The sequence below is a fragment of the Hyperolius riggenbachi genome, chromosome 1 (genome assembly GCF_040937935.1).
Source record: "Hyperolius riggenbachi isolate aHypRig1 chromosome 1, aHypRig1.pri, whole genome shotgun sequence".
In the NCBI taxonomy this organism is placed as follows: domain Eukaryota; kingdom Metazoa; phylum Chordata; class Amphibia; order Anura; family Hyperoliidae; genus Hyperolius; species Hyperolius riggenbachi.
This window is the reverse complement of record NC_090646.1, coordinates 75,951,054-75,965,149: the sequence shown is the minus strand read 5'-3', so window position 1 is coordinate 75,965,149 and position 14,096 is coordinate 75,951,054. Positions and strand designations below refer to the sequence as shown.

Sequence of the window (14,096 nt, the reverse complement as noted above, 5' to 3'; positions counted from 1 at the left end):
GGTGGGCAAACTGACTCCTGGACCACAATGGGTTCCTAAAGCAGATGTGCACCCCCCTCTTCTACCCTGGTGCAGTATAGGAAGCCAAATGTTACCCAGTATCAGGTAGACCCCCCCCCCCCCCAGTATATGTAGCCCCCATTATTAGGCAGCTACCCACAGTATAGGTTGAAGTGCTATAAAGTAGCCAGACATTCCTCCAGTGTTCAGTGAACTTCCAATATAGGTAGCATATATGCCCCCATTATCCCCCCCAATGTTGGTAGCAGATGTGCCCCCCCCCCCCCCCCCAGTATTGGAAGGCAATACTAGGTCAATCCCAGTTCAGACAGCAGATGAACCCCACTCTAGTACTGAAAATCAAATACAGTGGTTTGCAAAAGTATTCGGCCCCCTTGAAGTTTTCCACATTTTGTCATATTACTGCCACAAACATGAATCAATTTTATTGGAATTCCACGTGAAAGACCAACACAAAGTGGTGTACACGTGAGAAGTGGATCGAAAAATCATGCATGATTCCAAACATTTTTTACAAATAACTGCAAAGTGGGGTGTTCGTAATTATTCAGCCCTCCTTGGTCTGAGTGCAGTCAGTTGCCCATAGGCATTGCCTGATGAGGGCTAATGACTAAATAGAGTGCACCTGTGTGTAATCTAATGTCAGTACAAATACAGCTGCTCTGTGACTGCCTCAGAGGTTGCCTAAGAGAATATTGAGAGCAACAACACCATGAAGTCCAAAGAACACACCAGACAGGTCAGGGATAAAGTTATTGAGAAATTTAAAGCAGACTTAGGCTACAAAAATCCTTGAACATCCCACGGAGCCCTGTTCAAGCGATCATTCAGAAATGGAAGGAGTATGGCACAACTGTAAACCTACCAAGACAAGGCTGTCCACCTAAACTCACAGGCCGAACAAGGAGAGTGCTGATCAGAAATGCAGCCAAGAGGCCCATGGTGACTCTGGACAAGCTGCAGAGATCTACAGTTCAGGTGGGGAAATATGTCTGTAGGACAACTATTAGTCGTGCACTGCACAAAGTTGGCCTTTATGGAAGAGTGGCAAGAAGAAAGCCATTGTTAACAGAAAAGCATAAGAAGTCCCGTTTGCAGTTTGCCACAAGCCATGTGACGGACACAGCAAGCATGTGGAAGAAGGTGCTCTGGTCAGATGAGACCAAAATAGAACTTTTTGTCCAATATGCAAAACACTATGTGTGGCAGAAAACTAACACTGCACATCACTCTGAACACACCATCCCCACTGTCAAATATGGTGGTGGCAGCATCATACTCTGGGGGTGCTTCTCTTCAGCAGGGACAGGGAAGCTGGTCAGAGTTGATGGGAAGATGGATGGAGCCAAATACAGGGCAATCTTGGAAGAAAACCTCTTGGAGTCTGCAAAAGACTTGAGACTGGGGCGGAGGTTCACCTTCCAGCAGGACAATGACCCTAAACATAAAGCCAGGGCAACAATGGAATGGATTAAAACAAAACATATTCATAAGTTAGAATGGCCCAGTCAAAGCACAGATCTAAATCCAATCGAGAATCTGTGACAAGATCTGAAAACTGCTGTTCACAAACGCTGTCCATCTAATCTGACTGAGCTGGAGCTGTTTTGCAAAGAAGAATGGGCAAGGATTTCAGTCTCTAGATGTGCAAAGCTGGTAGAGACATACCCTAAAAAAGACTGGCAGCTGTAATTGCAGCAAAAGGTGGTTCTACAAAGTATTGACTCAGGGGGCCGAATAATTACGAACACCCCACTTTGCAGTTATTGATTTGTAAAAAAATGTTTGGAATCATGTATGATTTTCATTCCACTTCTCACGTGTACACCACTTTGTATTGGTCTTTCACGTGGAATTCCAATAAAATTGATTCATGTTTCTGGCAGTAATGTGACAAAATGTGGAAAACTTCAAGGTGGCCAAATACTTTTGCAAGCCACTGTATGCCCTCAGCCTAAGATAGGACCCCACTTTAACCTTCCTGGTGGTAAGCCCGAGCTAAGCTCGGGCTATGCCGCGCAGGAAGATATCTCAGCCCCTGGTGGAGCGATTTGCTCCATTTAAAATGCTGTACGCGCAGCTAGCACTTTGCTAGCCGCGCGTACAGCTCAATCGCGATCGCCCGTACGCAGCGGCGTAAGAGGCCCCACACCGCCAGAGCCCTGCACTGCCCGGACCAATGAGTTCCGGGCAGCGCTATGGGCTGGATCGGAGGTGTCTGACGTCAGAAGCCAAACAGGGGAGCGCATTATATACGCGTTCCCCTGTTTGCTATTGATGCCGGCGACGATCGCACTAGAGGGACACATGCGCCCTCTAGTGGTGTTTCATGTAGCTACCACTCTGGTAGCTTTACATGAAACAAAAAAAAAAAAACAAAAAAAAGGATTTTTGCCAATTTGGCAAAAAAAATTAACCGCCAGGAGGGTTAAGCAGGAAATAAGCTCCCCCAGTAAAGGCATCCAAGTGTGCCCCCAGTGAAGGTAGCAGTCAGCAGATGAGCTACCTTTACTGCCGCTCCCTATGCAGCATTACTAGCAGAGCAAATGAGGCTACTCACCAGCTCTCAGCTTCCACTGACAATTGGTCAGTGATAGGCCAATCATAATTGAAAGTGGTCACCAGGCTTTATTTGTCCCATTCCTGGGCTAGACATACATTCCACTCGCTGCGCACTCCCCAACTGCAGCTATTGGCTGCACAGATGTCCATTAAAAGTCCTATGACAAAATGAGCCTGTGCTAAAGAGGAACAAAATAAAAAAAAACAAAAAAAAAACAACAGTCTTTGACCTTATTGCACTCACAGCATAATAATGAAATAGAATTCTACCTAGCTACTCCTCCGCCTTTGTTAAGTGAGATGCTGCATCCAATGACAGCTACTACAATCGTTAAAAATGCATAAAACATGGAAAATGCAAAGCCATACGATTACTCTGCAATTTTATTTGCATTTGTGGTTTCGGGAGTCTGTGTAGTAATTGTCCCTATGAGGTTTCCTGCTTTATTTACTTTAATACCAGTTGCCTGTAGTAGAACACATCTAAGGCCTGGTTCACACTCGGCGCTTTGCCAGTGTTTGGGTCCGCGACCGCGTTTTGTGGGAAAAATCTTGCGATTCACGTTCAATAGAACAGGAATCACAGAACAATCGCCCCCAAAACTATGCATGCAGCACATTTGCAATTAGTCGAAATTGCAACCTCTGCAGTGTGAATGTGTCCATAGGGATACATTGGCCTCGATTCATAAAGCATTTCCGCATGCGGAAATGCTGAAAACGGCTCACTTTACCGACCACACAGCAAAATCTGTATTCATAAAGGCTTTTTCCGCATGAAAAGCTGACATTCGCGAGCAGAGTGATAAATCACCGCCTTGCGCGGTGATTAGCTTACCAAAAGTAACAAATGTCAATTCATAAAGATTAGGGGTAGCGGTATGCGGACGGGGATTACCGCTACCTCTGATGTGGCGAGAAGCGTGCGGAATACATTGCAGTGAATGGGACAGACCTCCCAAGCAGCTGCAGCAGAGAACACCGCACGGAGGGACTCGGCCAGCTTCTCCTGTTTCCGCATGCGTAGGACAGCCTAACGCCAGCCTATAGCAGAATATCTCCGCACGCATATCTCAACAGGCAACATTTTTATGAATTACCACCCTGAAGGCTGAAATACCGACAGCGGTGTTTCCCCGCTCGAGTTTACCTTACCGACAGCACTTTTATGAATCGAGGCCATTGTAGCAGCGCTTTGCTGATCGCCGGTAATCAGCAAAGAGCTGAAGAATCTCCCCAATGTGAACCAGCCCTAAAAAACTCTCCAACGGCTCCAATAAATCTCCACTTTTATTATTAACAATTTCAGCCCGCAGTTATTTTTCACCTTATGGACGAGAGGAATTTTCACCTGTCTGCGCTCCTCCTATTCATTCCCCAATAACTTTATCACTACTTATCACAACGAAATGATCTATACCTTGTTTTTTTCCGCCACCAATTAGGCTTTCTTTTGGTGGTACATTATGCTAAGAATTATTTTATTCGAAATGCATTATGATGGGAATAATAAGAATACGTTTTCAGCCATTATAGTTTTAAAATAATTCACGCTACCATAATTAAAATCCACACATTTTATTTGGCCATTTGTCCAGGTTATTGCAACGTTAAACTGTTATCCCTAGTACAATGTATGGGGACAATATTTTATTTGGAAATAAAGGTGCATTTTTTCTGTTTTACATCCATCACTAATCTTTAGCACAATATTAATTATATGCCCTCTTGCCAGATATTCCCCCCCCCCCCCCCTAAAGTCAGTAGGTTTATTTTACTATTTGTGCCTGCTGAGCAAAAATCCTATTAGCGTGATACAATGTATCATTACATTGTAACTAGGGGAAGTGACATAGGCTTCCATCGGAAGTGGCGGCGGGGGGATTATGAATGGAAACACTGGATCAACTATTTCCAGTAGTAAATCTGCAGAAAAATCTAATTTTGTATTTACAGCATTAGAAGAAGAGGATCAGCAGGACTGCCAGGAAACTGGTACTGTATGAGATTAAATGTCAACTTCCATATCCCTCCACTTTAGTTTCCCTTTAAAGGAGAACTGTAGAGAGAGGTGTATGGAGGCTGCAATATTTATTTCCATTTAAGCAATACCAGTTACCTAGCTATCCTGATGTTCCTCTGCCTCTAATACTTTCAGCCATAGACCCTAAACAAGCATGCAGCAGATCAGGTTTTTCTGACAATCTTCACAGATATAACAAGATTAGCTGCATGCTTGTTTCTGGTGTGATTCAGACACTTCTTCAGCCAAATAGATCAGCAGGGCTGCCAGGCAACTGGTATTGCTTAAAAGGAAATATGGCAGCCTCCATATACCTCTCACTACAGTTCTCCTTTAAAGGGGAACTGAAGAGAGAGGTATACGGAGGCTGCCATATTTATTTCCTTTTAATCAATACCAGTTGCCTGGCAGCCCTGCTGATCCTCTGCCTCTAATACTATTAGCCATAACCCATGAACAAGCATGCAGCAGATCAGGTGTTTCAGACTTTAACCACCTTGGCGTTCAATTAAGATCTTTTTTTTTTAATCATGTAGCTAGCCTAGCGCTAGCTACATGATTCCCCCCTCCCGGCGGCGTCTTACTCACCTTTCCGATCGCTTCCGGCGCATTAGCCCATAGGCTAATCTGAACGGGATTTCTTGGAGGGCTTTCCCCGTCATGGCCACTGACGTCAAACGACGTTGTGACGTCATCGGGGGTCCCGATCCACCCCTCACTGCTGCCTGGCACTGATTGGCCAGCCTGCGCAGGGGTCTCGGGGGGGGGCCTTACGCGGCGGATAGCGGCACATTGGCGGCGATCGTCCCCCACACGCAGCTAGCAAAGTGCTAGCTGCGTGGTTTTTTTTTTTAATTGTCAAAATCGGCCCAGCAGGGCCTGAGCGGTGCCCTCCAGCAGCCATGGACGCCGCCAAGGATGATCTGACAAGACTAGCTGCATGCTTGTTTCAGGTGTTATTCAGATACTACTGCAGAGAAATAGACCAGCAGGGCTGCCAGGCAACTGGTATTGATTAAAAGGAAATAAATATGGCAGCCTCCATATACCTCTCACTACAGTTCTCCTTTAACCGCTTTCAGACTGTGCTGAGATGAAATCTACATCCAGTTTGAAACATGTTTTTCCTGCCAGGGCGGAGATTTCAGTTATCCCTCCTCCCTCTGCTGTCCCTATGACGGCAGAGCTCCCTGAGCCGGTCTGGAGCCGATTTCATTGGCTCCTGACCTCAATCAAATTGCCTCACATTGATCACAGGGTCAGGAGGCAATGGAATCGGCTCCAGACCGGCTCAAGGGGCTCTGTCATCATAGGGACAGCAGAATGAGGGGCTACAATGATGGGAGAACAGCGTGGACAGCGGTAGCAGGTCAGTGTGGCGTGACGTTGGTAAGCGCCATTTTTTCAAACCAGCCTTCTCTGGTCCTTAAAGCGGATCCAAGATGAAAACTAACTATAACAAGTAACTTGTCTATATATCTTATCTAAAGTTTAGATAGTTTACACAGCATATCTATCTGCAAACTGCTTCAACGGTTTACGATTATTCCTGTGATACAATGAGGGCAACCATGTTCTGTTTGTCACAGGCCTGAGGGCTGGAGATGCTATCAGCTTGCCTGTGTGTAAATTCAGTCCCCACTGCCTCTGAAATCTCTGACTAGTAGTAACCTCCTACTGCCCAGACTGAGCTCCCATAAGCCCTTGCTACAGTGCCATGGTACTGTGAAAAGCTGTGGGTGTGGCTTGTTTAGTTTACAAGGAATTAAGAGTATTAAAACAAAAAAGTATTTGGCTTGAGGCATGCCCTATAAACTATATGAAAGGAACACAATTATGCAATGAGTTTATCTCAGATCCACTTTAAGGGGCCAGAGAAAGCCGGCACGGAAGTGGCGCAGCACATTATCCACGCACTGCATACAGTCAATGCAAAGTGTGCTGCACTGTCACCCGGCACAATTTGCAATAATGTATTGCATGCAGCGCGTCACGATCCCAAACACCCCATTGTACCACAACGCACTTGCAGCACCGTGAAGGTTGCATAGGTGAAGCATTGCAATGCAGCCATTACGTCATAACGCACCACTGTAAATGTAACTTAAGGGTGTGCACACATCCAATTCTGATTGGCCAATCACTAACCACATTTACCACCTCCATGTGGCATGGGGACAACAGATTTCGAACACTACAAACCGATGGTGTAGGAAAGTCCTCACACTACAAGGAAGAGGTAAAATTGGCCAATCAAAATTGGATATGTGTACCAGGCTTAAGTTATCAATCTAGAGATTGGATTATGTCAGTGCTGCGTAATATGTTGGCGCTTTATAAATACAATAAATAAATGTCCATTAATATACAAGGTGAGGTAAATTTCAAGATATGTAAATTCAAAGATCACCAACAAAAAACGAAACGAAAAAAATTGTACATATAAAAAACACTAGATGGAAAGGCTTGTCAAGGAAGGTGTGGTTAACTTTATTATGCCATATACAGAAATGATAAAGGGGCTCCCCAGATCAACAGCTTGTTATAAACCAGGTCCAGGGGGCTCCCAATCACATCATATATGAAAGCAAGAGAGTGGGTGTTGAAATCCTAAGTAAAAACAAAAATAAAAGTCATGGACTCAAAGTGCCACACAAAAAAGAAATAAGGCTTTTCCCCAAGACAGCATCCAGTAGTGTAAAATTCCAGGGGATCTCCAAAGCTGCCAGATACACACAGCTCCCCTGCTTATTAGACACGGTGGCAAGTATAAGCATATATGACGCAGTCTGACAATATATATATTGTACACTTACTATTCCAGGGATACCGGTGGAGACTGCTGTGAATGTGCTTGCACTGAGAGTACATTTTAGGTTCTAGTAGCATTGTTAGGCATTTCTGGAACCTTTAAGAGGTTCCCAGTAGCATACTACACACAGGTTTATGAGAATATCTTACTCACATATTGCGCATCCAGAACTAGAAAGAGCACTGCTCCCTAAACACACTGCGCAATTAATCCCACTCCCAGAGCACATTAATGAGGCTGTAATTACTCCCAGGACATACATAGAAGGGAGACTGGGGTTTCCTATTATTAATAGTTTTTTTTATTTATTTCTGTGGTTGAGGTTAAGGTGTAGGTTGCTAATTAAACTTGCCTATTTGTAGATCTCGAATTTCCCCATACCTGTTCTACCAGCTCCTCTTACCTGTCTGTGTAATTTTAGTTTACTCATAAGTAGGCACTTTCAATGAGATGCAAATAATTCTGTGTTTATGCAAAATGTTGCCGTGGTCCATTTTCAAGCTGCATAAGTTTTCATAATATTTGCACAGCAATTTCAATCAGCTCAGAATGATTTGCATTTTATCGACAATCAATATAGTAAGATGCAAATAATTCCAGTTTGCATGTAAACATTTCAAATGTATGCAACCCTAAAACTGGGCCAATCACGTTCCTTATGGTTTTGTGTAGTTCAATTCTAAGCTGCAAGCAATTTGCATCAAAATTAGCATGCAATTATGAAATGCATCTCAAGGTCCGTCGCAGACTCCCTGGGCCGCTCCTGCCCCCTGCAGGACGGCTCGGTATTATGGCTGAAGAGTGCTTAAACCGCTCCTGGCCACGGAAGCACAATGGAGGAATACGCGTGGCTGGGCATGTGCGACAAAGCACGACTGAAAACCATGCCGTCCAGTGAGGTACAGAAGCGCCCTGGGGAGACGACGAGGGACCGAGCTGCCTCAAGGGGGCTGGAGGAAGCCCCAGGTAAGTATAAAACAAAGTATACAACGTAGTTAGGCCTCTTTTCCACGGACTGTTGATAGGCAGTGAAATGCCTCTCAAACTCTCACAACTGCTCACTGCAAGTTGCTGCCTGGTCAATGCTGCCTGGTAACTGCTTGCTGAGCACACAGCTAAACAGTCCATAGAAAAGCGGCCTTAGTCTCAGGTTTCCTTTAACCTCCCTGGCGGTATGAATTGTGCGGCTGCGCGGCCGCGGGAGGGTTTTCCTCACTTTTTTTTTAGCATGTAGCTAGCCTAGCGCTAGCTACACGCTTCCCCCCTCCCTGCGGCGTCTGCCCGTCCCCTCCGATCGCCGCCGCTTGCCCATTCTGAACGGGATTTCCTTGAGGGCTTCCCCCGTCGCCATGGCGATGAACGGAGTGACGTCATCGGCATCACAGGGAATCCCGATCCACTCCATAGCGCAGCCTGGGTATGCGGGGGAGGAGGAGCCCATGTATCGCGACGGGTAGCGGCGCATCGGCGGCGGCGATCGCAACAAACACGCAGCTTGCAAAGTTCTAGCTGCGTGTTTGAAAAAATGATGCAAATCGGCCCAGCAGGGCCTGAGCGGCACCCTCCAGCGGCTTACCCAGTGTCCAGCACGGGGTTACCGCTAAGGAGGTTAAAGAAAATCTTTAAGGACCCCCCTCCCTCCCCGGGACACTAACCTTGGGAGGGGCAAGTCAGGGTGGTTAAAAGAATCTGGAAGATCCCCCCCCTGCCCCCCCTCACACGGGGGGGGGGGGGGGAAGCCTCTGGATCCTAATGAGGCTTCCTCGTCCCCCTAAGCCTCTGTGAAACAGCACTGGCAGTCCCCGAACACTGGCAAGGAACCGGTGCGGTAAATATTTACCTACCGCAGGTACAGCTTTCCAATCCGACTCCGACGGAAATAGCTGAGTCCAACTGGGTCTCCTCTACTGCGCAGGCGACTTTCACCTGAGCAGGTAAATATTGCAGGTGCTACTGCAAGCGAGCGCTGGATCTCTGAGGCTTAGGAGGATGGGGGAAGCCTCATCAGGATCCAGAGGCTTCCCTCTCCCGCGGTAAGTGTCCCCCGGGGGGGGGGTGTTCTTTCAGATTCTCTTTTAGCCTCCCTAGCGGCATCATTATTTCCGGATTTGAGGGTCCTCCGGGTGGCGCTGTAACTCTGTATTGAGATCACTGACAGCGATCTCGCCACAGTAATTCAAAGCCTCAGAACGGAGGCTCAGGCAGGACCAGCGCGGGACAGGATGGCTGCTGGGGGCTTGGGGAAGCCCCAGGTAAGTGAATCAGTGTGCCTAACCACTTAACGACTGCCTAACGCCGATAGGTTTTCCATGGAAACGGCAGCTCGATCGAGCGGCTTTTCCATGTCAGTTCACGGAGGGTGTCTCCGTGAACAGCCGGAGAGCCGCCGATCGCGGCTCGCTGGCAAAATGTAAACAAGCGGGGAAGAAATCCCCACTGTTTACATCATACGGCGCTGCTGCGCAGCAGCGCCGTAAGGCAGATCGGCGATCCCTGGCCTCTGATTGGCCGGCATATGATAGGCTGAGGCCTATCCTACAATGCGCAGGACGGATATCCATCCTGCGCAGCCCATGGAGGGAGAGACGGAGAGGAAGGGAGCGCCGAAAACGCTGCGGAGGGGGGCTTTGAAGAGCCCCCCCGCAAAGCGCAGCAAGCCGGCGGCAATCAGACCACCCCAGCAGGACATCCCCTAGTGGGGAAAAAAGGGGGTAAGTCTGATCGCCCTGGCTCTATCCTGATCTGTGCTGCGGGCTGGAGAGCCCACGCAGCACAGATCAGGCAAAACACCCCTGGTCCTTATTGTATTTCCAGTTCCGCTTTAAAGGACCCAGCAGGAAACCTCGTATGGAAATTCAGCTAACATAATTGGGTGGACGGCACTCACTCAAAAAAATAAGTTTCCAATAGATTGCAGTAAACTGCACCCACATTATATGGTGAATCACAGTGCTTTGTGCTGAAAGAGGGTACTGTGATTGTTGAACTGTTCCCTATGAGGCTTCCTTCTGATTCCCCTAAAGTGAACTAGCACCCAATCCCCTGCATAATGAGCAAATTGATAGCTTTTTTTTCTTAAATATAAATCTTAGGCTGGGAATACACTAGTTTGAACCGCTTGCGCTTTCCTGCAGTGGAAAACGCACAGTTGCCCCCTTTATGCAAGTCTATGGGCCGCATTGCAAATGGCAGCTCTCTGCCATTTGCAATTGCAATATACCACTTAAAAAAAAAAAACAAGACATGCTGGGCTTTCCCACATACTGTATGTGAATCACATGCGATTTACATACAATGCTTTCCTAAGGGGAAAAAGATTGGGTACTGTATTTTTCCCTATCAAAAAAAAAAAAGGTACATTATTTAAAATGTGAACATACAAAAAATGGTAACGCATTCAAAAACAACACAGAAATGAGCATGGCAGAAAACCTCATGATTTTTCGCACACATGTGCTCCTAGCCTTAGTGGTCTCAAAAGTGCCATTATTTCATTAGAAATAACAGCACATCTTGCCTTAGGCCTATTTATGTCATACAGGCAAGTTAAATTATCATCCTACACCGACCTCACCCCAATCCACAGAACAGAAGCATAGAAGTTTAGCCCCTCAAGTTGGATATGGTAATGCCATAAAAGCTAAACGCCTCCAACTAAGGGACATACAGCAGGAAGTTCTGCTATCCAGGCATTTTGTAACCTCTGCAAAAGCTGCAGTCACTGCCTTATTGGCCTATTGGGAGAAACGGGCCTGGGAGATGACCAGTCCCAAACTAAAGGCAACACTGGCCACCAGGGAAGAGCTACAGGAGGAAGACAGAGGAAACAACCACAGCCTGAGTATGATGTAGTGCAGCCTGTGGGGCTCAGCTGGTGGGAGCACCACAACTCTCAGCATGGCCTGGGACTTGCTGGGGACGCCCTGGCCCCGACCTTCCCTGGGCTCACTCACAACTCACCTGTCTGGGCACTACTACTAAAGTCACCCCCTGCCATGGGCCCGCTACAAGTGGCTGCAGCCGGGCTGCTGTGCTGTGTTATACTCTCCACTAGCTGCGGGATGATGGCACCCTCCGACGCCATAGCTCACTCTGCTACTTCCCCCACCCTCCGAGGGAAGGAACTGGCCAGTGGCGGGGCTGCTGCTGACGTCACTGCTGACGAGCCCAGCGAGGACGTGCGGGACAGCTGGGGAAAGGCGTGGCCTCGTCTCCAGGAAAAGAGGGGAGGAAGTGCGGCGGGCGCCATCTTCCTTTCTGGCAAAGAGGTTTCCGCTGACCACTATAGGCACAAGCGCCACCAGAAGTAATGCAAAAGCAATCTGTTGCATTATTTACTTAGTTTAACAGGTTTAAAGAGTATCTCCAGTGAAAATAATGTAATACAAAAGTGCTTCATTTTTACAATACTTATGTATAAATGATTTAGTCAGTGTTTGCCCATTGTAAAATCTTTTAAACCCCCAATTTACATTCTGACATTTATTACATGGTGACATTTTTACTGTTGGCAGGTGATGTAGCTGCTGCATGCTTTTTTGGCAGTTGGCAACAGCTGTAAAAAGCTATTTCCCACAATGCAGCAAGGTTCACAGACGGGAAGCTGCCAGTACCATGGTCCTTAGAGTTTCTTGTTGGAGGGGTTTCACCACAATATCAGTCATACAGCGCCCCCTGATGGTCTGTTTGTGAAAAGGAATAGATTTCTCATGTAAAATGGGGTATCAGCTACTGATTGGGATAAAGTTCAAGTCTTGATCGGAGTTTCTCTTCTGATTGGTTGCAAAGCAACTTCTACACTATTGCTATTTTACTTTTTTTTGTGTGCACCTGTCTTTATATACCAGCCCCATGTTCTTGTAGGCAAACAGTGATGTACATATACTGTATTCCAGTTTCCAGTGACTAACAGCAGCTCAGTTAGGCCTCTTTTTTACGGAAGTCTAAAGTATTTGTTTTTCGATTTTAAATTGAATTGAGTTACCTCAAGAGAGGAAAGCCTCAGTATCCTATTGAGGCTTTCCTCCATGATCTGGTGTCCCCCTTCGCTGAGCGCTGCACCCAGAAGATTGGTGACAAGGCATTGTCGTCAATCCTATCAGCAGCTCCCCTTTGATTAGTGAGGAGGCCCACACTGCGTATGCTCGCGCAGCTATTGCATAAGTGCGTTCTTAACAGAATCAGAATCTTTTATTTCGCCAAGCACGACTAGGTCGTGCTTGGAATTGGTTTTGGCAGGTACAGGGGCCAGGGCTAGTGTGGAACAGGACATACAATACAAACAATAATCAGAAATACAGCAGTTAAACGTAACAAAACGACGAGTTAACCGCTAATTTTGTACAGTGTGAGGAGAGTCCATAGAGTTCAAAAAGTTGGCAGCTGTTTCTGTGTCTTGTGGTCCTGGTGTTAATAGACTGGAATCTCTGGCCTGAGAGAAGCTGGCTGAAGAAGCAGCAGCCTGAGTGAGATGGGCCCTTGATGATCCTCAGAGCTCTGGAGCGCAGTCTGGAGTTAAAAAGTTGACCCAGAGAGGGAAGTGGTTTCCCAATGATCCTTTCCGCTGATCTTATGACCCTCTGTAGTTTGAGTCTGTCGTTGGCGGAGGAGCCACCGTACCAGACCAAGATGGAGGAGCAGAGGACGGATTCAGTAGTGGCGGTGTAGAAGCTCATCAGAAGTTCCCGAGCCATGCCGAACTTCTTCAGTTGGCGACCTCGATGTGGAAGGTGGGGAGTGCTGACTAAGGAGGACATCAGAGCATGGAGGGAAACCTCAATAGAATCCCGAAGCTTCCCTCCGTCTAGGTAAATATCTATTTTTTTAACCCAAGCTTTGGCTCGGGTTCCCTTAAGACCTCTAGCACACTGGCGTAACAATAGGGGATGCAGCCCCTGCCCCCATGGGAGGGTCCGGGGCCCCTCCAGGGCCCGCTCAGGTCCGTTGTGTGGGGCTGGAGGGATCGCAGCAGGAGAGGAAAGCATGGCCGCACATCAGAGGGGAGAGCCCGAGGTGAGGGGGGGAACTGTCCCCCCTCCCCGCCGATGTGCAGCCCTGCTTTCCTCTCATGCTGCAACCCCTCCAGCCCCATAAAACAGACCTGGGGGACAGGGGAGGGGGGGGGGCCCATTCAAATTTTTGCAAGGGGGCCTGGTGATTTCTAGTTACGCACCTGCTATTCCACACTACATGCAGTTCCATTTTTTTATACGGTCTGATTTTTGATTCCGATTAAAAAAAGGACTGCATGCTACTATGTTTTTTTAATCGGAATCAAAAATCAGATCGTATAAAAAAAAAATGTAGTGCGCAAGAGGCCTTAAATGCATCCGAACAGCAGCGGTTGTAACACCATGTGTGTCAAGCAGTGACACGAGGCGGCGTTGCCATATGATGTGTCTGTGGCCGCCTACACACGGCCCAGTCTGAGCGCTAGCAAGTGCCCGACGGGTGGACAAGAGCCCTTACACACTGTAGTCCGCTTTTTCTTTTTTTCTGCCCTTTTTTTTTTGTCAAGGGCTATTTTGGGTATTAATCACTTGCCGACCGCCCACTGCACATTGGTGGCGCACTGTGTTGCCGGGGATCGCGCGCTGGGATGCGCGCGCATCCTCCGGTAATAGGCTCCGCCCACCCGCGTCGTCAACCCGCCGGCCAATCGGAAGCGCCGGCGGGTTG

General features: G+C 47.4%; 1 protein-coding gene across 2 annotated transcripts in view; it reads right to left on the bottom strand.

Moving 5' to 3' along the window:
- Positions 1-11,562, bottom strand: part of LOC137563129 (zinc finger matrin-type protein 1-like) — a 72,050-nt gene extending 60,488 nt beyond the window's left edge. For both annotated transcript variants that reach the window (XM_068275208.1, XM_068275217.1), the window contains exon 1: positions 11,379-11,562. In XM_068275208.1, coding sequence (XP_068131309.1) covers positions 11,379-11,502 — 124 coding nt within the window. In that variant the 5' untranslated portion in view covers positions 11,503-11,562. The remainder of the gene's footprint in view (positions 1-11,378) is intronic.
- Between the last annotated feature and the right edge of the window lie 2,534 nt (positions 11,563-14,096).